General features: G+C 43.0%; 2 protein-coding genes across 2 annotated transcripts; both read left to right on the forward strand.

Annotated features, from left to right (window-relative positions):
* The first annotated feature begins 2783 nt into the window (after nt 1-2783).
* Nucleotides 2784-4417, forward strand: LOC141655851 (putative 3-beta-hydroxysteroid-Delta(8),Delta(7)-isomerase). The gene is made up of 5 exons (XM_074462876.1): nt 2784-2982; nt 3066-3218; nt 3480-3626; nt 3802-3910; nt 3985-4417. The coding sequence occupies exons 2-5, from the start codon at nt 3083-3085 to the stop codon at nt 4247-4249; spliced, it is 657 nt and encodes a 218-aa protein (XP_074318977.1). The 5' UTR covers nt 2784-2982; nt 3066-3082; the 3' UTR covers nt 4250-4417.
* A 5877-nt stretch (nt 4418-10294) lies between these two features.
* On the forward strand, nt 10295-13887 carry LOC141656574 (xyloglucan galactosyltransferase XLT2-like). The gene is made up of 2 exons (XM_074463523.1): nt 10295-10953; nt 12536-13887. Exons 1-2 carry the CDS (start codon nt 10472-10474, stop codon nt 13509-13511), a joined length of 1458 nt encoding a protein of 485 aa, XP_074319624.1. The 5' UTR covers nt 10295-10471; the 3' UTR covers nt 13512-13887.
* The last annotated feature ends 9508 nt before the right edge of the window (nt 13888-23395 follow it).

Raw genomic sequence — 23395 nt, forward strand, 5'->3', positions numbered from 1 at the left:
ATTTTCATCCTTGTCCATACTCAACCGATATAACCGCCGCTTCAAAAGCAACTTGTTGGTCAAACTCTTCGCCATGTAGAGTTTCTCCAACTTTTCCCCATATCACTGATGGAGAGTCGTCATCAAGAACACAGTTGATGACAGAATCCGAGATGCACAACCTAATATTACTTGCACACTTAGTGCAAACCTCTTCCCAATTGGCATCAGTCATCTTTTCCGTCTTACCGTCAACTCCTTTCAAGGCTCTAGCCAAGCCATGATGAACCAGGAGATACTTCATCCTTCTTTGCCAAAGGGTGAAACTACTTTGACCATCAAATTTTGGTACTACAAATTGAAACCCCATATTTGACATCCTTGCCAATTAAACCAGCCACCAGACCGAGCCCAGTGGCTCTGATACCACTGTTGAGAAATTAGCGCATATCTCCCACGCGCAACGGAAGCAACCAATCGACAAGTAAACCGTAAAAGTAAATAAATGTAAGCAATAATAAGACGAGACGATATTTTAGGGTCAAACCCAGGGCAAAACCTTCTAAAGCCGAAAGTAAAACTCACTAGCCAAATCGGCTAAAATCCACTATAATAATATAGTACCAGTACAACGTAACCGTCCCGAATTAATACCAATTCGAAACCCACAATAATGTAAGATAACAACCTCTAGCCCTCCAGTAATATTAGTTAATGCCACTAATATCACCCCTAGAGTAACCTCCTAAATTATTGTATAAAAACACCCGTTGTACTCCACCTCACCCTCAAACCCCGACTTTTTAGTCAATTTGTTTGATTATATTTTGTGAGATACATTTTTCCAAAGGATTTCAATCCTTTATATAGCATTGTGAAAAGACGTTAGATTTTATAATAATAAAATCACTTCTCACGTTACCCTTAAATGAATTAATCACATTCATATGTTTTATGCAATTGTAAAAACAAATTGAATCACATTCATTTAACTCACCTATGTTACATGTGCAACATTATTACATGTAACACTAGTTTTATCCCGTGCAAAAATTGCACGGTTTTGCTTATTAAACAATTGATATCATCATAATTTTACAAATAGATAAATATTCAAATTTAAATACATAAAATTATAGTCTAAAATACCAATTACGTACATGCAATTAGTGTAAAGATATAATGTAGGTGAAGAAGCTAATAACATTATAAATTTTGGAAATTTTCGTTATAAACTACGTCAGATATTATAAACTTTTGTCCCTTTCACCTATATAAGATGATATTGACCCGTTTTACACTTAGACGAATAAATTTTAAAGAAAACCAAACTACTAAAAACTCGTGTTATAAGTTCTTATTTAAGATAACCTTATTCAAAAACTTATAGGAAATAATGGGCTAAATAATTCGAAAATGCACATAAAATATCTTTTATCAATTTTTAAATTCATAGAATGTCTTTGATAACACAACCTCTCTATTTTGAACTAAAGACTAAAACTCCGGGTCAATATCCCAACACTATAACCCACTAATCTTACCGTGCCGCTTTGGCTTCCATTTTCTATCTTCAAAATCATAATAATTAATAAGAAAATCATATAGACAAATCTTACATAAAAAAGAAACCAAAAATCAGTCCTTAAATTTTCCTCAAAAAAAAAAAAAAAAAAAAAAAAAATCAGTCCTTAAATGAATACCTCAATATTTCGAAAGGATGACATTTACAAATTAAAATTAATTATGAAGATCGAGCTTTTAGTATCTTCAACTATTGATTTTTTAATCCTTACTTCTCCTTTTCATTGCATGCAATATTTTTATACGCTAAATTATTTTTTCGCTAATTTCAATTATTTTTCTAATTTTTTGTGGTTATTTATAATTGTTTATTTTTTTCTACTATTTTTTAGTTCAAATAGCATATGCATAATTTTTAACTGAAACTCCAATATTCAATGATATATGACCATCTTGTTGCTTATTTTTACCCTTCTTTTAATTATGATTCTACTAAAAAAATCTATAGAACTGAAAATATTTTCTAAATATTCTAGATTTTTTTTTGTGTATTACAATTTTTAAATAAGAACTATATTCGGTAATATCTTTTTGGTTTTTTACTCCATACTCTAGGAATCTAGTTCAATTTTATTTATGTATTTTTACATTATGATTATATATGAATATTTACTTCCATTTTTGTATTTTTTGGTTTAATTATTTTTTGGACTTATATTTTTTTTTAAAAACAGCCTGATAGTTATTTGTAACTATATTCAATTTGTAATTTTTTTATGTTCAGATTGTAGTTGTAAATAACTCCATATAATGCATATATTAATATATGGTTAACTTCATTTTTTTATGCACCGTAGAAATTGTTAATTGTTGAAGCTTTGAGAAAGAAATAAAGGCTTCCTACAAATAAGGATACCATGATGTGAAAGAGAAAAAAATGAATTTTCAATTCCTAAAATCAAGCAACCAATAAGAAACCTATAAATGCTTCAGCTTTTATAGAAAGAGGATTTTAATTAAAACCTTGTAATGGATGTTACCCAACAGGAAAGTGGTGTCGATGTCGATGTCGGATGTTATGGTGTGAATGACGAAGAAGGTAGTAGTGATGGTGTTTAAGATGGTGATGAGTGATGACTATGGGACCCACTGCCATCTGCATCAATTTTAACCGGCTTTATTGTGAGTTAAACTAAAGTTTAGAGTATTTTGAGAAGACGACTGATAGTTTGGAGTATTCTTGTTACATAACCCATAAATTAAAATAATGGAAGTAGTACGTAATAGAAAAGCATCCTGCACCCTCAACATCTTTCTGTTATAATTTCCATCTTGTATTCTTCTTTTTTGTTCCTCTACCATTTTCAACGTTCTCAAATTTTCTATTTTTCGATACTTTTTCAGACCTTCCTCCTGCTTATCACAGGTAGTCTGTTGGAAAAGTCGATCATCCTTGCCATTCATTCTTGAGTCTTGACAGTAAGTGAGGTCACTACCTTTCTCTCTTATCAACTTCCATTCCATTCCATTCTGTGACGGGTTCTAATTCTGATTTGTTGTAGGAAGTAGGAAGTGAACCATGGATGCTCACCCTTATGCTCCAAACGATCTAATCCTACCTGGTTTCATCCCAAATCTTCTTCCTCATACAACCATTCTGCTTCTTTGTGCTAGCGCCCCAGTCATCGTTGTCTCCCTCTCCTGGATCATCGCGGGTATTTGTTTTGGAATATTAACTTCTTCTACAAAAAATGTCCACTATTGGCTTACTTCACTATGACTTCGTAATTACTGTTAACTACTTAAGAACTAATGCTAGCGTGCTTTCAAGTGTCCGATCTGCAGCATCATTCTTAATCTAACTCGAAGAAATACAGTTGACAAACTGAACTAGACCAAAGCGATGATTTCAATTATGTTGGTGGGTGTTTAGTGTTTACTGGCCTAACCCATATTCGCTATATTCGCTACCTCAGGGTTGGTCTCAAAGACTACGAAAATGGAAAGGTTGCTAATATGTTGGTGGGTGTTTACTGGCCTAACCCATATAATTCTGGAGGGATACTTTGTTTTCTCTCCCGAATTCTTTAAGGATGAAACTGGAAATTACTTGGCTGAAATCTGTAAGTTTTTCACTGATTAAGTTCTTCAAGGATGATTCATGTCAGCTGACCCCAAATCATTTTGGGATTAAGGCTCTGATGTTGTTGTTGTTGTTGTAAGTGATTATCTCGATTTTGTACATTAATTTGGGTATTTTTCTGTCTCGTAAATTTGTGATATTTTGGGCTTGTGCAGGGAAAGAGTACAGCAAGGGTGATTCCAGATACGCTGCTAGGGATACTGCAACAGTCCTTATTGAAGGAATAACGGCGGTTGTAGAGGGTCCCGCCTCTCTATTAGCGGCGTAAGTTGGTTCATTATAGACCAGAGAAAACTGATAAGAGCTGCGGAATTTGATCTGATGGGCGATACTTGCAGGTACGGTATAGCAAGGCACAAGTCATACAGTGATGTACTCCAGTTAGCGGTTTCTCTGGGGCAACTCTACGGTTGTGTAATGTACTTAGGGACAGCGATTTTGGATGGGAATAAATTTGCAGCAAGTCGGTATTACTATTATGCATACTTCATTGGAGCAAATGCTTCTTGGGTAATCATACCTAGTCTCGTATCCATCCGTAGTTGGAAAAGGATTTGCCAATCGTCTAACAGCGATGCCAGAAACAAGCGAAAATCCCTTTGATTTAAGTTGTATTGTTTCATGTTCTGATATTTGCTTCAGTCTTATAAATTATAATCCTTTTTGTGATTAATAATTGGGATTGTGGTCGTATCAGTCGTACTCAGCTTGAAACCGACTAAACAAAATTGTAGCGGAGATTGTGATAATGCAATAACTTCATAATTGAATGCATTACTTGTGTAAGAATTGTGAATGATTAAATGTTTTTTGTGTATTCATATTGCATAGGATACAATGGTTTATATACTAATACAAGATACGGAATAAGGAAAGCGATGACCTAATTACAAGACAAAGAAGAAGGAAAGGAGATACAATTTCCTAAATACAATATACAAGATTATTTACGCAATATTATTTACTTGGAGAACAAGGAGACGATATATTATTGACACGCTCCCGCAAGACGGTCGGTCGAAGAGTAAGGCCAGTCTTGGATACGAGAGTGATAAAGCGAGAACGAGGAAGCGGCTTGGTAAGTGTATCAGCGAGTTGGTCAGAGCCATTTATATGTTGCACACGCAAAGAACCCTTCTGAACATGCTCGCGTACAAAATGAAATGACAGCGCTAGATGCTTCATACGGGAATGAAAAATCGGATTAGCGGAGTAATGAGTGGCTCCCAAGTTGTCACAATAGACAGTGGGAGTGACGGGTAGAGAAATACCAATTTCGGATAATAAGCCCCGAAGCCAAAGAATCTCAGCCGTGGCAGCAGAGACGGCCTTGAATTCAGCCTCAGTCGAGGAAAGCGAGATGGCACGTTGCTTCTTAGATGACCAAGAGACGGGGTTAGAACCAAGAAACAAAATGTAGCCACTAGTAGAAATGTAGTCACGAGTGTCACCTCCCCAATCAGCGTCACAAAAGGCATGTTTAACCAACGGAGAGGAACGAACGAGGTGTATACCAAGATTTAGTGTACCTTTTAAATATCGGAGTAAACGCTTGAGAGCAGTCCAATGAGGAGCAGTCGGGTGCGTGAGAAATTGCGCCAATTTGTTGACGGAATACGAGATGTCAGGACGGGTAAGAGACAAGTATTGAAGACTACCCACAATAGCACGATAAGTAGCTTCATCGACAACAGGCAAAGCAGGCTGCTTGGTGAGAACAAATTCAGCAGAGGCGTAGAAGCTGGCTTACAATCAGCCATATTGTAACGAGCCAAGAGATCAGAGACATACTTGGATTGGTTCAAGTGGAGACCATCACGAGTAGGGGTTACCTCAATACCCAGAAAGTAGGATAGTAAACCAAGATCCTTGAGCGAAAAACGAGCAGCGATATCAGAGGTAAATTTCGAAATAACAACGTCAGACGAACCTGTAACTATAATATCATCAACGTAAACGAGGACAAAGAGACATTCTGATGCGGAATTACGAATGAACAAAGACGAATCAGAAACCGAATTAGTAAAACCATAAGACAATAAATAAGAACGAAGCTCAGTGAACCAAGCCCTCGGTGCTTGTTTAAGACCGTAGATCGCTTTGGACAATTGACAAACATGGGTCGGGTGTTCAGGATCGATGAAACCGGGTGGCTGAACCATATAAACCATGCCAGTCAAGTTACCTTGCAAGAATGCGTTATTAATATCAATTTGACGGAGAGACCACCGTTTGGTGACGGCGAGACTAAGAATGAGACGAACGAAAGATGAGTTTGATAACCGGACTGAATGTCTCCGAATAATCAATCCCAGGACGTTGATTGAACCCTTTCGCAACTAAGCGGGCTTTATATTGCTTAATCGTACCATCCGAATTATACTTGATTCGAAATATCCATTTACATCCAATAACGTTTTGGGCCGTGGTATGTGGGACAAGAGACCAAGTTTTGTTTCGGGTAAGAGCAGCGTATTCATCGAGCATGGCTTGACGCCATTGAGGATCAATGAGCGCCTGTTTAACAGTGGTAAGGGTAATATATGGATTATGCGTTTGAGCAGTGGGGGCATAGCGAGGGTTGGGTTTAACTATGTTGTTAGATAGGCGGGTTCCATGACGAGAGGGAGTGGGAAAAGGTGGAGGCAGGGGAGGGGGAGTGGTAACAGGGGAGGGAGTTGTGGACGAGGAGGTCGCATAGCGGGGGTTGGGTTTGATGATGTTGTTGGACAGACGGGTACCATGGCGAGGTGGAGGGGGTGGTGGTGGGGGAGGTGGGGGTGGGGAAGGTGACGGGTGAACAGGGGATGAGGGAGTACGAGGAGTAGGGGAGGAGGTAGGGGATGTCGATGGTGAAGGGGAATCAGAGGGGGTAGAGGGTGTCGTGGTCGTGGTGTGGTTAGGGGTAGGATTAGGGAGAACAGGGAGTTGGAACGTGGTCCACTGGTTGGACGAAACAGAGGGAGAGGAGGAAGTTTTGAGGAGAGCATTGTAGGGGAAGTCAGTATCCACAAAGCGGACATGTCGAGAGGTGTATACTCGAGAGGTGAGAGGATCGAGACAAAAATAGGCGGATTGGGTGTTCGAGTAACCTAAGAAAACACAAGCTATAGAACGAGGTTCAAGTTTGTGTTTCGTGTACGGTCGTAACCACGGAAAGCAGAGACAACCAAAACTGTGTAGCTTTTGGTAATTAGGCTGTTGATGAAATAATTTGAAGTATGGGGATTCGTTTTGTAGGGTAGGCGTGGGAAGGCGATTTATGAGGTAGGCGGCAGTGGCGAGAGCATAAGGCCAGTATGTCGTGGGTAATTGGGCGTGAGAGAGGAGGGCAAGACCCGTTTCAACGATGTGTAAGTGGCGTCGTTCCGCGAACCCATTGTGTTCGGGAGTGTGCGGGGGAGAAGTAAGGTGAGTGACACCCGTGTCTAGGAGGGAAGGCGTAAGTTTCAGAAATTCTCCGCCATTGTCGGAGTAAAATTATTTAATTGGACGATTAAAATAGTTTTCAACAATGGCACAGAAGCGTTTGAATATTGTTTCAGTATCGGATTTCTTTTTGATTGGGTAAAGCCAAATATAATGGGTAAAGTGATCGACGAATAACACATAATACTTGTGAAGTTCGGTGGAGTGAATGGGGGCAGTCCAGACATCCGAAAAGATTAAGTCAAGAGGAGCATGAGAGACAAGAGTAGACGAATGGAACGGAAGCTTATGACTTTTATTAATTAAGCAAGGAGTACAATGCGGATAATCGGAAATATTAAATTTAAAACGAGAATTTAAAAGCTTGAGTGTGGCGGATGACGGATGTCCTAAGCGGTGATGCCAAGTGTTGGAGGAGACGGATGCGGTGTGAGCACGTGGGGTTGATGGTGTCCACTCGTATGCTCCGTTGTTAAGCGGGCCTTGAAGTAGAGTTAGTCCCGTTGTGCGTGCCTTTATAAGAAAAGAAGTTGGTGAGAAAACAGCGATAGCATCGTTATCGCGACAAAATTGATTGACAGAAAAAATATTTTTAGAAATACGGGGAACACAAAGTACATTATTGAAAATTAAGGAGGTGGAAGGATGAGGAGTAGTAAAAGAACCTATATGTGTGATTGGAAGAGACGAGCCATCACCGATGACCAAGTCATCGGGACCTTCATACGGATTGTGGAGAGCTAACGTGTTCAGGTCATGGGTAATGTGATGAGACGCGCCGGGGTCGACTGTCCAAGTGTGCGGGTCTGATGGTGAGGCATGACTGGCCGTGTTAGCATGGGGTGGGGGTGCACGGTATTGGCGGGTGGGAAAGACAACCATGGGAAAGTCAGCTTTCAATTTGCGACAGTCGGATGCAACATGACCTTTGATATCACAGTAGTGACATCGTCCTTTGTAGGGGGGTGGTTTGTAGTCGTTATTCGGGGGTGTGGATGGCGGGTAGGATGTTTTTGGTGGGTAAGTGGTAGGACGAGGTGAGTAGTTGGGACGGTTGTAGTTGGGACGGTTTTGGGCAACTTGGGCAGCGGGTGTAAAGTTAGTCGGGACAGAAACTTTGTTACGAACAGTTAGTTCGTGTTGGATAAGTTTTTCATGGAGGTCTTCAAATGAAATCGGGGTGTCACGAGCCTTAACGGATTCAATGACAGGGCCATAGAGGTCGTAGTTGAGTCCATCAAAGATAACAGTAAGGATATCTTCAATGTCCATGGGTCTATCAAGTTGGGCAATGTCGTCAGTGCAAGATTTAACGGCTTGCATGAACTCAGTAATGGTACCATCACCAAGTTTTAGGGTTTGAAGGCGAGCTTTGAGTTGTAGTTTGCGGCCTCGGGATTTGTTGGCAAAGGTACGGGATAGGGTGGTCCATGCTTCGTGGGAAGTTGTGGCATGGACGATGAGAGGGGCAACGGTGGAGGAGAGAGTGCCGGTTAGAGCACCTAGGATGAATTGGTCTTGGCGGTACCAAGTCGTATAGGCCGGGTTTGGTTTGGTTTCGATTTTGTCACCTTCTTTTAGAGGTGTCGTGGTGAGGGTTTGTGGAGGGGCAGGCAAGGTGCCATCAAGGTAGGGAAAGAGACAGTGGCCGTTCATGGTGGCTTTGATTTGGAAGCTCCATTGTTTGTAGGTGAGGGTGTCGGTGAGTTGAATGCAGTTTTGAAAGTTTATGACGGAGATGGGTTTGGACGGTTCATCGGGGTTGGGTATTTGAATGTTATTGGACGACATGGTGTTCGAAGCAAGGAGACGGATGGGACGATTCTTATGACTCTATTGATACCATGTAAGAATTGTGAATGATTGAATGTTTTTTGTGTATTCATATTGCATAGGATACAATGGTTTATATACTAATACAAGATACGGAATAAGGAAAGCGATGACCTAATTACAAGACAAAGAAGAAGGAAAGGAGATACAATTTCCTAAATACAATATACAAGATTATTTACGCAATATTATTTACTTGGAGAACAAGGAGACGATATATTATTGACAACTTGATCCTTGCATGAATGAAGGAGATTACATACCATGTTTAGGCTTTAGCTTACGTTTAAGGAGTAATTTCACCTGTAAAACAGATCGAACCTTACCAATACAAGAAGTTTGTTTTACACTCTATGCTTTTATTCACGAGTTAGTTTCAATCTTACAAGAGTTGCAAGTTGCAACAAATCAAATCATACCAAAAACAGAGTTTTCTTAGAAATCAACCCAGTAAACCTGAAACCAATACTGACAGCTTTTTGCCATCAAGTCTGTAATTTGTCAGTGAAAAGCTGTTTCCAGTAATATACTGTATCAATCACACGACAAGATTACCTATCAAAATCTATCATTATGATCATATAATTAGTTACTCATTAAATAAAAAACAAGTCAAATAGAGTAATATAAATGAAATAAAAGTAAAATATTTAAAAAATAAAAACTAACAAAAACACGTGTAGTAAATGTTATTTAACTCATTTTGATTTTAAGACTAATATATCCATCTTTAGAAAACCTGATAGTATGATAGTAAGGGTGTACTCAAAGTTGGCAATCGGGTCGGGTCAGGTCATATCGGGTCAGCCTATCCTTTCGGGTTCGAGTCGTGTCGTTTTGGGTCGAGTCTGGTTCAGATGACTAATTATCAACTCGTGTCGGTTTACGAGTCGTCAGAGGGTCGAGTCGAATCGGATCGATTTCCGTTTACAATATTCTTGATTTTGTCAAATCAGGTTCGATTGGATTTGGATCGAGTCACTCAAGTCGGCTCATGCTAACGGACTCAGTAGGTCTTGTTTCAGACCGCTGTTTCCTGTCTGAAATAAGACGGATAACATGTTGTCATTTTATAATAAAATAATGTTATTTTCTGATAACATGTGACCATTATTTTTCACATCATTTTCAGAGTAAAAAATAACTACTCTAGTTATAACATTTCGTGGATTAAATGGTTACATTTTCTTAAAAAAAGGCAACATTTTATCTATCTTATTTCAGACGGAAAAACAGCCCGTCTAAAATAAGAATTTGCGTTACTGACTCTACTACTCTACTCTAGGATGGTAGTTCTGTCTGAAATAAGAATTTGCGCTACTGACTCTACTACTCTACTCTAGGATGGTAAGTAACAATAGGGGGCGATAAGAATTAATACCCCCTACCATATGGAGAAGTAGACACGCGTCTATAAACCTCCTAAAATCCTGTACTTTATTTCATTTTCAGTTAAAACACCAGTACACCACCACCCCCCTCTTTTCTCTCTACCTTCCCCACTTTACTCTTCTCCCAATACTAATACTCCGGCAACAATCTCGCCATTAAAGCAATCTCCAAATGCCCCCATTTTCCAAACCACCATCATCATCCAATAATCCAAACACTACACATACACACTCAAATGATTACAATAATGCCATTACCAAAACCCTCACAAAACCATACTCATACATCACTCTCCACCCACGCACATCTCTACTACTACTACTACTCTCTATCCTCGCCTTCCATATCTCTCTCCTTCTCTCCCTCTCTCGCCACCCCCACCCGACACGGACCCGGTCCGCTGTTTCGGGCCTGATACCGGGTGGCGGGTGTGAGCTTGGGGAGTTCTATGTTTACAACCTTCCGGCGGAATTTAATGTTGGGGTTTTGAAGAATTGTGAGGAGTTGTCGCCGTGGGGGTCGCGCTGCTCTGCTTTGTCTAATGAAGGGTTTGGTCCGAAAGCGGTGGCGGTTGATGGGCTTGTTCCCGGGTCTCTGGCGGATACTTGGTATTGGACCGATCAATTCTCGTCTGAGGTCATTTTCCATAACAGGTGTGATTTTTCTGTACCGAGTTCTTTTTGTTTTTTCTACTTTAATTATGTCGGTGCGAAATTTGATGCGCACTTTACTCCGTTGTATGCGTATTGTTGGCTATCTTTACTTGCAAAATTACTAGGGATGGTACTCAATTACTCATCATTGTTATATTCGCCCTTGTGCCTCCAATTACCAGTAGTTAATTATATGAGATGGTCTTATAAGAATTACTCATTTATTGATAGTAATTGATAAATGAGATGTTTTTTAATACAAGAGACCCGTCTTATCATATAATTTGTGTTTCAGAAATAATTCCGACTCTATATCATTAACGGAGACTAAAGATGGGTCAAATACAATACCACATCTCTAATAGGACAAACAACAAGGGGGTGGGGGCAAAAAATGTCACAACTTTCAAGCTATTTGACCCGTCTTTAATTATAGACGGATATATCCGTCTATAGCAAGACTAGCTGAGAAACAAAATACCGGAAAATGGAGTGTATTTTCTAATACAATTGGTCTCCCTTGTGACGGGTTACCATTTGTGGCGGATATTTTGTGAGTTAAAATGGTAACAAAATGGGTTAGTGGAGAAAGGGGACTACATGAATAGTGTTGTAGAGAGAGAAAAAATGGGTACTTTGTGAGGTAAAATGTTATCCGTCACTCAAGAGTGACAGATATGTGCCGTCACAAACAAGAATTTGTGTTTCTAATAAGGGAATAATGAAAAATGGGAGATATTTTTGAACAGGTGGAGTATAAAGTGTGGTTCATACCCTAGAATAGTGAGGTTATAGAGAATTAGAGATGTTTCTTTTGATTGTCCACAGAAAAGGATGAATTGTAGTTCATGGAATCATTAAAGTAGTACTCCGTTCGACTCAACCGTTTTTTTTATTCTTTTGTGAGAAATATTTTACTCCCTTCGTACCAGACCAAAGGTAACCCTTACTATAAACGGACGTACCACACCAAAGGTAACATTCCTTATTTGGCCACAACATTACCAAGTTATCCTTATACACATTTGATATTTACACAAAATGTCATTCCATACTCCACCTATCAACCCACAATTAAACCCACAATTACATACCCCACCTATTTTTTCCATCTTTACCCTTACTTTTTCCACTTTTTCTTAAATACTCCAATTTTCCCTACGTTACCTTTGGTGTGGTACGGAGGGAGTATTAAAAACGTAAAGAATTTGTTGTACTTCCAATTTTTTTTGTAAACTCGTATTATATGAACTATGTAGTATTTTCAATACGTTTGAAATAGAGAAATTCCTATCTTACTCATAGATAGATCGAGTCAGGTGAGAGTGTGAGACGGATTTACATGGAATTGTAATTCCTAAATGATAACCAGGCTACTTTTGTCCATTCACATCAAATGATAACGTTTGGAAGTTGTTTCTAAATTGTAAGCATTGCGAAATTTAATGATAAATCAAAGTGAGTAAGTGACCACTTGTTTCACTGAATGCACGCCAAAATTTACATTCATGTCCAATTGAATGTTTCTGGTCCCATTTTGATAAAACTAATTAGTGATATAATTACAATATTTTTTTTCCAGACTGTTGCATCATAAATGTAGAACGGTGGAGCCAGAAAACGCGACAGCGTATTACATCCCATTTTACGCGGGTCTAGCAGTGGGGAAACACTTGTGGAACGGCTCAAGTGTCAAGGACAGAGACACTCACTGTGAAATGATGTTAAGGTTTTTAGATCAACTCCCTTACTTTAATCGGTCTAATGGTTGGGACCATTTTCTTGTCATGGGACGGATCACATGGGATTTTCGCCGTTCCAAGGATGAAGACTGGGGTTCAAAGTGCATATACATGCCTTCCATGCGTAACATCACACGCCTTTTAATCGAGAGAAATCCTTGGGACTATTTCGACGTTGGTGTGCCCTACCCTACTGGATTCCACCCTAATGCGGTTTCAGACGTGACAGCGTGGCAGGATTTTGTTAGGACACGTGAACGGCATTCGCTGTTCTGCTTTGCTGGTGCGACACGTGGCTTGTTCCCTAATGATTTCAGGGGGGTGTTGCTGAGTCAATGTAAGGATTCAGGCGGGTCGTGCAGAGTTGTTGACTGTGGTGGAACCCGGTGTGCTAATGGCACGTCGGAGATACTTGAAACGTTTCTTGACTCGGAATTCTGTCTTCAGCCTAGAGGGGACAGTTTTACCCGGCGGTCAATTTTTGACTGCATGATTGCAGGTTCAATTCCAGTGTTCTTTTGGAGACGGTCTGCTTATTTGCAGTACCAGTGGTTTTTACCTGGTGAGCCAGCGAGTTACTCTGTTTTTATTCACCGCAATGAGGTGAAAAACGGGACGTCTATTAAGAGTGTGCTTGAAAGGTATACTAAAGAGGAGGTGAAAACGATGAGGGAAAAGGTGGTGGAGTTTATTCCAAAACTAATTTATGCAAAACCTAATGAAGGGTTAGGAACCATGAAAGATGCTGTTGATATTGCCATTGACGGGGTTTTGAGAAGAATCAAGGATAAAAAGGAGAATGGTTACGATTGGTAACGACTTGGAAGGACTATATGCTTAGAATGATGGCTGTATAGGCGTATAGCAAGGTGGTGTTGATGGTTGATACCCGGCTATTACCAAAAGCAACACAAGAAAGTTCTTGTAAAGCGGTTTCTTTTACAAAATTTTAAAATCGCTTCTTATTTAAGATGCAAAACCGCCATATTGACGCCTAGATCGGTGTCAAATGTGGATTATCCTTACTTACTGCAGGCAAATTTATGGATGTATTCACTATTCATGCAATTGGAAGAGGTATAGTTAGGTCATGTTCGTCTGATCCCGTTATTCGTGTATATATATTATATGCTAGGAAGACATTCTGAGAATGTGAGGTGGATAATAAAATCTTATATACTGTATTCTTTCATTTTTAACACAAATTCTCATTTGTGACGGCACACAAGCAAGACGGCACACAAGGAAGACATTTTGAGAATGCAGTTCATTATCTGAACATGGACTGAATGAATGTTGTGGCTTTGTACTACTGTCATTTAGTATAGCAGTGATTGCTGTCGGTATTTGGGCACTCACTATCTACATCGCTGTGAATGATAGCTCAGTCTCATAGAGTAAGGTAATGCTTAGGGACCGCATTGTCAATCTGTCATAATGCGTTGTTTAACTGGTATTTATGTGCTACACTGCTGTTTCAGCCTCATTTATCCCCACTCACCTCTCATGGGTATTTTATGAGAGGAAATGGTATCCGTCACAAACTTGTGACGGATATCGCCGTCTTCAATGAGATTTTGTGTTTATGCACTATGAGATTTAAAAACATGTCTATTCTACAAAAATAAGGATGATAGGTGGAGCACAATGCAACTTCACACAAACGATAGATGATACGGATAGCGGATCTTAAAATAAAAAATAAAGGAGTTGAGGTTTGAATACCTATTTTTTGTTTATGGATGGATATTTATGATCTACCGTTGATAATTTATTAGTTAAATTATACGTGAACTTAAATAGTCTGCAGGGGCCGGACTCCTCCCGAGTCCCGACATAATCTAAGGTCCCTCCCGACATAGCTAGGAATTAGGATGATAGGTCTATGGCTCTACTGTGCTTCACCCATTCACAAAAAAAAGAGAACACAAATAATGAGTGTGAACGGTCTTGAGTTTTCTGTTAAAGTTGCGAGGAAATGAAAACGACTCTTTAATTTTTAGGGGGCGTTTGGTTCAATAGCATGGAATGAAATGAATTGGAATATGAATCCATAATGCCATAATGTTATGAGATTTTAAATCCATTTCCTCATAAACTTGTTTGGTTCATCTTAAAATTGTAGCTGTTTGGTTCATCTTAAAATTGTAGAAGGGAGGAATAGAGTTTGATACCAAAGGGTAAAGTTGAGTATGAGATTCTAGGGTTGGAACTTGGAATGGAGTTAGAATTCATTGGGTATCTAACTCCATTCCAAAAGACTCAAATCAAACATTGAAATAAAACAAATACATTCCAATCCATTCCAAGAGAGTCAACCAAACACCCCTTCAAAAAAAATAAACTTGTTATTTTAGGTTCAAAGTTGCATAAGCGTGCACAATAGTGTGCATGTAGTGCTGAGACAAATTCAGCAATGTTAAGGCGTGAAGCATATTAATTTGGATCCTCTTCATTTCTTTCTCTCTATTTTCTCTCTAATATGTACATATTTTAATATATTTTTTTATCCATTATTAAAGATAAATTTAACAAAAATAACCCAACGTTTGTTAAGTATTCCGAAAATAACCCAACCTTTTGATTTTAACAAGAATAATCCAACGTTTGCTTTTGTGTTACAGAATTGTCCCAACATTTTACTTATATTTCGAGAAATAATAATTTAATCATATATTCATCAATCCATTAACTTATTGACCATATATTTGCATAAGTAATTATATAAAATTATGAAAAAATTATTTAAGAACAATTTGAAGCATGGAAAAAAAATTGAAAAAATATTATACTGCTGTTCAAAATGCATAAATGATATGTTTAAAAAATTGTTTGTTTTCTCAAATCCACGGTTTAAAAAATCAAAAGTATTTCTCTCATAACTATTTCCACAAATTTAAAATCTATCTTATTTGTTATTTCTTTTCAAAAAAAATTATATATTTGTTTTATAATTTGTTCCGGGTGTGAATTCCGAACTAGGTTTGTTTACCACGCTAGCTTTGTCGAATAATGCCTCTTCTAGCCTTGACTGCTCTCCTCGGCCTCTCCTACAACAATGAGCAAACTGAGGGCTTGGCTTTGTGTCAAGCGTACTCACTCCGACGCTCAAGTCAGTGAACTTATTGTGATTAAGTAGTATGTAGCTTGATGACGTGTATTGTAGAGAGATGAGAGAGATAATACCAATTTAAGTGGTTCTTAGGTTAGATTCTGGATCCCCTCCTCAATGAGGATTGAGGAGTATTTATAGACTTTCACCTTTTGTCACGTAGTGGCCAAGTGGGCCAAGTGGCATAGCGGTGGAAAGATCGATCTACCCTCGGCCGAGGGACCTATGGCGGCCTGGCGAGCCTGGTTGACTCCATGCCGAGGGTTCTTGGATATGAGTACGCGGGTATGCCCCGGGCCGGTAGGTTGCCATCCGAGACCCAGGCGGGCAGCCGAAAGGCGCATCGGGTGGGATGTCTAAGTCATTGGCTTCTTTGTGGATATCTTTGACCTCGTTCAATATGTTGACTTGGTCGGCGGGCACGAGAATATGCCCCATCAATTTGCCCCCCGCCGTAGTCTATGCCGTGGTATGGGCTCCGATGTATCTTTGAGTGTATATTACGTGTTTAGCGAAAATTTCTCGCCCGGCCTTTTCTCCCTCGGCTTACTTACGTACGGGCCGTACCGTATCCCCCTCCACATGGATGTGTAATGGACATCAAATGTGGAAGAGAAGGTGCCGTGCCGGCGGACCCAAGGTTGAGAGTCTTAGGTGTATTTTTGATTGCCCCGGCCCGGTCTTTGCCGCCTAGCTTGGTTAGTCGTGTTGTCGGCGGAGAATAGATACTTTAGGAGTTTTTTGAGGAAGATGAATAGGCAAAGGGATATGAAGGGCGTGTTGAAGACGCAGTTCTTGTTGCTTTGATTGACATTCAACTGTTGCGTCGATTGACATTCCGTGTACGCATGCCTGACATGTGTCTCTTCGTTGATTGCCGACGCTTCATGGGCTGCGTTTTGATTGGTCCTCCTTTATGGGCCTTTGCCTATAAATACAGATCTCGAAGTGAAATTGGCTAATAATTTCATTCATTCTAAAAAATTTTCTTCTTTCCAAAATTCCAAGTCTTTCCCTCTTTTCCGATCTTCAGAATTTTTACGTCGGCGTAGCACTTTTCTTCAAGGTAAACCGAAAAACCTTTTCAACTTTTTGTTTTGTTTAAGTAATTGTTGTGAACCATGTCTTCTACTGATGCCGGTCCCAGTACCCGTGCGCCGGGGGGTTCCCCGTCGCGTTTTGATGAGGAGGAGGTGGTAGCCGCAATTCCGTTAAGGTCGAGGGGCCCTAGGTCTCCTTCCCCTGAAGTTGACCGCAGAGTTCTGGAGCAGTGGGAAGATGATGTCGATGATGAGGGAAGGAATCCTTCCGGTGCGGAGAGGCGGCAGTCTTGCATCATTACGATGTCTGCACCATCGGCCCCAATCGTGCTTGGACCGATGGGCTCGCCCGCTGCTCTGGCTCTGAATTTTTCGAAGAGCACTTCTTTTTTGGCGAGGGGTACAACATTGTTATCCCTGGAGAGGGTCAGGCCGTCTGTTGCCCTCCCCCGGGTCACATCGGCGTATATATGAGGCACTTGGAGTATGGTCTCCGGTTTCCTCTCAATATGTACGTCTCTTCCATAATTCAGGCGATGAACGTTGCAGCGGCGCAGCTTCACCCTTTGGCCGTTAGGACTATAGTCGGCTTCGTGTGGTCGTGTCGTCAAGCCGGGGGGTGATCCCAACGGTAAACTTATTCCGCCGAATTCATTTTCTTCGAATGAATGTTCAAGGTGGCCGGGGGTGGTATAGCGTCCAGACTGAGCCGGGCTATCTCACCGTGCCTAAGCTCACCTCTTGCAAGGGCTGGAAGGAACGGTGGGTGTATGTCGAGGTCCCAGATGATTATCCGTTGCCTCGGTCTTTTCAAAGACCACGTTAACTTGCGGTGCGAGAGCAAAGGGGAGCGTGAGAAGATGATCCCTAAGGGCAAGAATAAGATGGACGCCGGGAATGTCTATCTTAATGAGGACGAGAAGCAGGCACTGAAGCTTTTCGAGGTCGATGATGATGGGGCGCCGAAGGTTTGGTTGCCCCCGACGCAAGTCATCTTGATGGACGAGCCGCTTTGCTATGTCGGCCTCATACCGGCCCTAGCACAGGGTGAGTGGGGTCGGTGTGAGGCCCATTTCTGCTTTAATGTTTTTCGTTGTTTGTTTCTTGACATGTCCCTTTGTCTAAGTTTTACTTTGTTTCTTTTACAGAGCACTTTGGTCCCGTTCTGTCTGAGCAACTCCTCGAGAAGATGGGGCTGGACAAAGACGGAAACGTTAATGAGAAGAATCCGAAGGTCGATGTGCATGACCGCCGTCCGTCGCCTCTCGACCTCCGAAGGGCTTGGACGAGACGGCGGCCCAGGCCAAGGTAGCTGCTGCCTTGCCTCGCCGGGTCCGAAAAGCCAAGTCTACGGCGGCGACGGTGTCAACCTCAGTTCCGCCTCCACCAGAGGTGGAGGTCGTTGACATTGTCGACGGAGAGGATTCCGATGCTGAGGGATCTCCACTTAGGCGTAAGAGGAAAAGATCTACCCATGCCACCGATGCTTCTGCTTCCGTCGCTCATGTTAATGCCAGCGCCGAGGAAACGGGTCAACCGGCCAAGAAGAGCAAGCCCTCCGGTACAGGTCTAACTTGCGGCTCAGATTTAGCCGGCTCATTAGATATACCGATGACCGGCTCTCGGTATGTCCATGAACGTTGACGTGGACTCTTTGGTTGAATTTTTGTAGATCAACCGGCGCGATCTGTCCCAATTCGAGCGGCGAGTTGAGAAGAGGCCTATGCAGACGGCGGGAAAAAATGCCGACTCCGTACTCGCGTCGATATCCAACGACCGGCTCATAGCGGAGGGTACAAAGCTGAGCAAGAAGGTTGGGATTTGGTCCGAACTGGTCGGCTCTCGTATTAGGGAGCAAGAAAAGGCCTTGGCCGAGACGGGACCGTTGATAGAGCAGCTGAGGCTCGATGTTGTTGCCGCAAAGGGGGTGGCCGGGAAGGCTAAGCTTGACCTCCTTGCTGCACAAGCGCGGGTCGAGGAAACCGAGAAGCCGCTTGTCGGCCGAGAAGGCCAAGGTAGAGGTGCGGTCTCGCCGCCGCCAAGTTGAAGGAGGAACGGGACAGGTACAAGGGCGGCTACGACGTTGTTGTCGCCCAAAGGGAGGAGTCGAAAAGGGCGTATCGGCTCCAAGCGGAGTCGCATAGGGAGACTAGTGCTATCCTTGCCCAAAGGGAGAAGGATATTGAGACGCTTCAAAGCACGATTCTCCCTCGCATGTGTGCTCAGTATAGGGACCTGACCGAAGAAGCTTTCAGGGAGGTGATAGATGAGGTCTATCCGGATGGCTCCTTTCTGTGGACAAAATTTGACGAGCTGTTCGACGATAGGCTCGAGGCTAAAGAGAAGGCTGCGGCGGATAAGGCTGCCGAGGATGCGAGGGCCAAGAAGGAGGAGGAGGCGACCGCTGCAAAGGCGGCCCTTGCAGAGAAGACGAGGGCGGCCAAGGAGGAGTCCGCTAGACTGAAGGCAGCTGAGGATGCCAAGGCTGCTAAGAAAGATGCGGCGGATAAGGCGCCCGAGGATGCTAAGGCCGCCAAGAAAGCCGAGGATGCTAAGGTCGCCCAGATCGCATCTAAGCCGCTCACCGAGGGTAACGCCGCGATGGCGGTAAGGGCAAGCAGAACAGCATAGGGAGACGGGCGGTCGTCACCGAGCTCACCGGCGTCTCGGATAGCTTCACTATTCGGGGGCCAACTATTAAGCCTTTTCTCCCCTGCCATCCTTTTGGCGCTTCAAAGAACCAATCGAAACCTTTTGCTTTTTCTTTTCCTTGTATTTTGTAAGACCTTGGTAGGTAGAGTCTTGGCTTATCCCAAAGGGGACGGCCGTCGTCTGTGTTTCTCCTTCTTGTAACTCGTTATCTTTTTCTTAATGAGAATTTTGCTTGCTTTGCCTCCGGGCCGGGCCGAGGCATTTGGTCTATCCCTTCACTTGTCTTCTCGGCGTTAATTAATTGAGCGCTTTTCGTTTTTACCTTTGGCTTCAGCCGAGGCGATTTAGAATGCGTATCTCAACCGTGTTTAACGTCTTTAAACTCGGTCTTAATTTGCCGAGGCGATTGCGTTAATTAATTGAGCGCTTTTTCGTTTTTACCTTTGGCTTGGCCGAGGCGATTAGAATGCGTATCTGTTTGTGTTTAACGTCTTTAAACTCGGTCTTAATTTGCCGAGGCGATTGCGTTAATTAATTGAGCGCTTTTCGTTTTTACCTTCGGCTTGGCCGAGGCAGTTAGAATGCGTATCTCAACTGTGTTTAACGTCTTTAAGCTCGGTCTTAATTTGCCGAGGGCAGTCGCGTTTCACTCGTCTCTTCCCGGCTAGTTACCGGGGCAACGGAGTTTACGTTTTGACCGCCGTTGAACATATGTTAGCATATCGGCTCGTCCCCGTCACTCCGTTAAAGGCCGGGATGATCGAGGTTTTGGCTCTGTCTGCTGTGTACATATGTTAGTATGCCTTCTGATTGGGGTGGATTAACACTTTGATGAAAAACTTGGATGACTCCTCATTAGATATGAATATGTATTGGGGTGCCAACAATTGTTTTGGGCAACTCCGCTGTTATACAAAGTATTTTACGAGATTGTCGGTGTTCCAATGGCTCATCAAAGGTACATCTCCCATGTCCGTCGGCGGTATGTACCCGGCCTCATTTCTTCAACTACCTTGTAGGGACCCTCCCAGTTGGCCGTCAACTTGCCATGGATGTTTCCTTTGTTGGTGGCAGCTGACTTCCTTAGGACCAGATCTCCTACTTTTAAGTCCCTTTTGTGGACTTTTCGGTTGTAGGCCCTTTTCATTCGGCTCTGATATACTGCTAAGTTGAGGCGTGCCGCATCTCGGCTTTCTTCGACCAGGTCCAGGGAGGTTCTTAGGCCTTCCTCGTTTTCATCTGGGTTAAAAGTGGCCGTTCTGAACGTTGGCACCGTCGCTTCAATCGGCGGGGCGCCGGACCCGTAGACTAGGTGAAAAGGACTGCACCCGTTGCTTCTTTCTCCGTGGTCCGGAGGGACCATAGAACGCCGGGTAGCTCATCGGCCCATCTTCCCTTGAGGTCTTCAACCTGTCCTCTTCAAGCCGTTGAGAATCGTTTTTTATTGGCGCCTCACTTTGTCCGTTCGTTGCTGGGGGTGGCGTGACGGACGGAGGAGTATGCAAATTTGATGCCGAGTTCTTCCAACCAGCTCATTATTGTGTCACTCCAAAATTCTCGGCCATGGTCGAACACCATGACTTGGGGTAACCCAAAACGAGTTATGACATTTTCCCAGATCACCTTTCTTACGCCGCCGCAGATTTTCGCAGCACGCCACTCGGCCTCAACCCATTTGGTGAAGTAGTCGACGGCGACGATTAGGAACTTTCTTCCTCCGGATGCCGTTGGAAATGGCCCTAGTAGATCCATTCCCCCCGTGCAAAGGGAAGGGGATTAAGCACCGGTTGCGAGTCTCGGGAAGGTGCGTGTATCACGGAGCGTGCATCCGACGATTGTTGCATTTTTCTCGGTTTTGTTTCTCGGAATCTTCAAAGCATGGTGGGCAGAAGCCAGCGGCTCGGAGAGCTTTGTGGGCTAGTGTTCTTGCCCCATGTGATGACCACAGATGCCTTCGTGTATTTCGTCAAGATTAGCTCTGCATCGGTGGACCGACACACTTCAGAGTGGCCTTGTCACGGACCTCTCCCGTATAACTCTCCTTCGAATACCAAGTACCTTTGCGATCCTCTTTATCTTTTGTGAGAGGTTGCGGTCCTCCGGTAATTCATTTGACAGTTTATACCCCTTTATTGGAGTCATCCATGTCGTCTCGGTTTCCACGTCGCACACCATGCCGATGGTTTCGTCAATGCTTTTAGCGTTCTCGATGTCCACCAAAGACGGTTTGGTGATATTCTTTATGGTTAGGCGGCCGGCTTTGAGAGAGCGTCGGCCGGTTGTTCTCGGACTGGGATGTGTCGCATTTTGAATGACTTCAATTTTGAGGTCTCGGCTTTTACCTTTTCCAGGTATCTTACCATCCCATCGTCCCGAGCCTCGTACTCTCCTTCGTATTGGTTAGTTACCAAGAGAGAGTCTGTTTTCAAAATGATGTGTTACGCCCCGGCGGCTCGGCTAACTCAACTCCGGTTATCACCGCCTCATATTCGGATTCGTTGTTTGAGGTCGAGAAGGTAAACTTCAAAGCGTACTCGAACTCGTCCCCGTTTGGGCTGATGATAAGGATGCCGGCTCCCGAGCCGTTCGTTGTGGAGGATCCATCGGTATATACCTCCCACATGCCGGGACACGATTCTTCCTGATACGTGCACTCGGCCAAGAAGTCTGCGCGCGCCGCCCTTTTATCGAAGGCCTTGGTTTGTATTGAATGCCGAAGCCGGATAGCTCCACCGCCCATTTGATAAGTCCGCTCGATTGTTCGAATTTTTCCAGTGCTTTTTCCAACGGCCTGGTCGGTTAAGACCGTCATGGGATGTGCGTCGAAGTAGGGTTTCAACTTCCTTGCGGCAACAACCACGGCAAAGGCCGCTTTTTCAATCGCGGTAGTTTCTCTCGGCGGCAATGGTGTATGGCCGATAAAGTATATTGGGTCTCGCTTGCTTGTTTTCTTCTCGACGATTAAGATCGACCGTGGCCGAGGTTCTTGCTAAATATAGATATAGCGTTTCCCCAGCGTCGGTGCGGGACGGGGTCGGGAGAGTTTGCGGATGGGCCTTCGATTGTTTGAAAGCCGTGCTCTGTTCCTCCCAATGCCAGGTCTTTATTCCCTTTTAGCACTTTGAAGAATGGGGTGCTCTTGTCTACCGACCGAGAGATAAAACGGGCAAGGGCCGCCATCCTCCCGGTCAACATCATAACCTCTTTTCGATTCCTCGGCTCCGGCAGGTCTAGAATTGCTTGGACTTTCTCTGGATTGGCCTCAATTCCCCTGGCGCTAACAAGCACGCCTAGGAATTTGCCGGCCCGGACACCGAAGTTGCACTTTGTAGGGTTAAGCTTCATCTTGTATTTCCTTAGTGAACAAAATGTCTCGTGTAAATCGGCTAGGTGCTCGCCGTCGGACTTGCTCTTGACAATAGCATCGTCGACGTAAGCCTCAATGTTTCGCCCTTTTTGATTTTGGAACACTTTGTCCACCGGTCTTGTGTAGGTTGCGCCGGCGTTTTTCAAACCAAACGGCATCATCTTGTACATGTAGGTGCCGTGTATGGTGATGAATGCGCATTTAGGCATGTCTTCCTCTCGCCATGAATACCGATGGTATCCTGAAAAGGCGTCGAGCAGGCTCCAGATTGTGTAGCCTGCCGTTGCGTCTATTAAGCTATCTATCCGAGGCAAGGGGTAGCAATCTTTCGGGCATGCTTTATTAAGCTGCGTAAAATCAACACACATCCTCCACCCCCCCGATGACTTTTTAACCATTACAACATTAGCTAGCCATTCGGGGTATGTACAAGGGATGATAAAGCCTGCATCTAACAACTTATCAACCTCGGCCTTGATGGCATCTTCCTTTTCGGCCGAGGAGTTTCTCACCCTCCGCTTCACGGGCG

This window comes from Silene latifolia, chromosome 5, assembly GCF_048544455.1.
Source record: "Silene latifolia isolate original U9 population chromosome 5, ASM4854445v1, whole genome shotgun sequence".
NCBI classification, from domain to species: Eukaryota; Viridiplantae; Streptophyta; class Magnoliopsida; order Caryophyllales; family Caryophyllaceae; genus Silene; species Silene latifolia.

Bases quoted from the DNA above. Each gene is read 5' to 3' on its own strand.
- LOC141655851 (XM_074462876.1), top strand. From the start codon at position 3,083: ATGGATGCTCACCCTTATGCTCCAAACGATCTAATCCTACCTGGTTTC. The intron at 3,219-3,479 runs GTATTTGTTTTG...TCGCTACCTCAG, and splicing joins CCTCTCCTGGATCATCGCGG to GGTTGGTCTCAAAGACTACG. The intron at 3,627-3,801 runs GTAAGTTTTTCA...GGGCTTGTGCAG, and splicing joins AAATTACTTGGCTGAAATCT to GGAAAGAGTACAGCAAGGGT.
- LOC141656574 (XM_074463523.1), top strand. From the start codon at position 10,472: ATGCCCCCATTTTCCAAACCACCATCATCATCCAATAATCCAAACACT. The intron at 10,954-12,535 runs GTGTGATTTTTC...TTTTTTTTCCAG, and splicing joins GAGGTCATTTTCCATAACAG to ACTGTTGCATCATAAATGTA.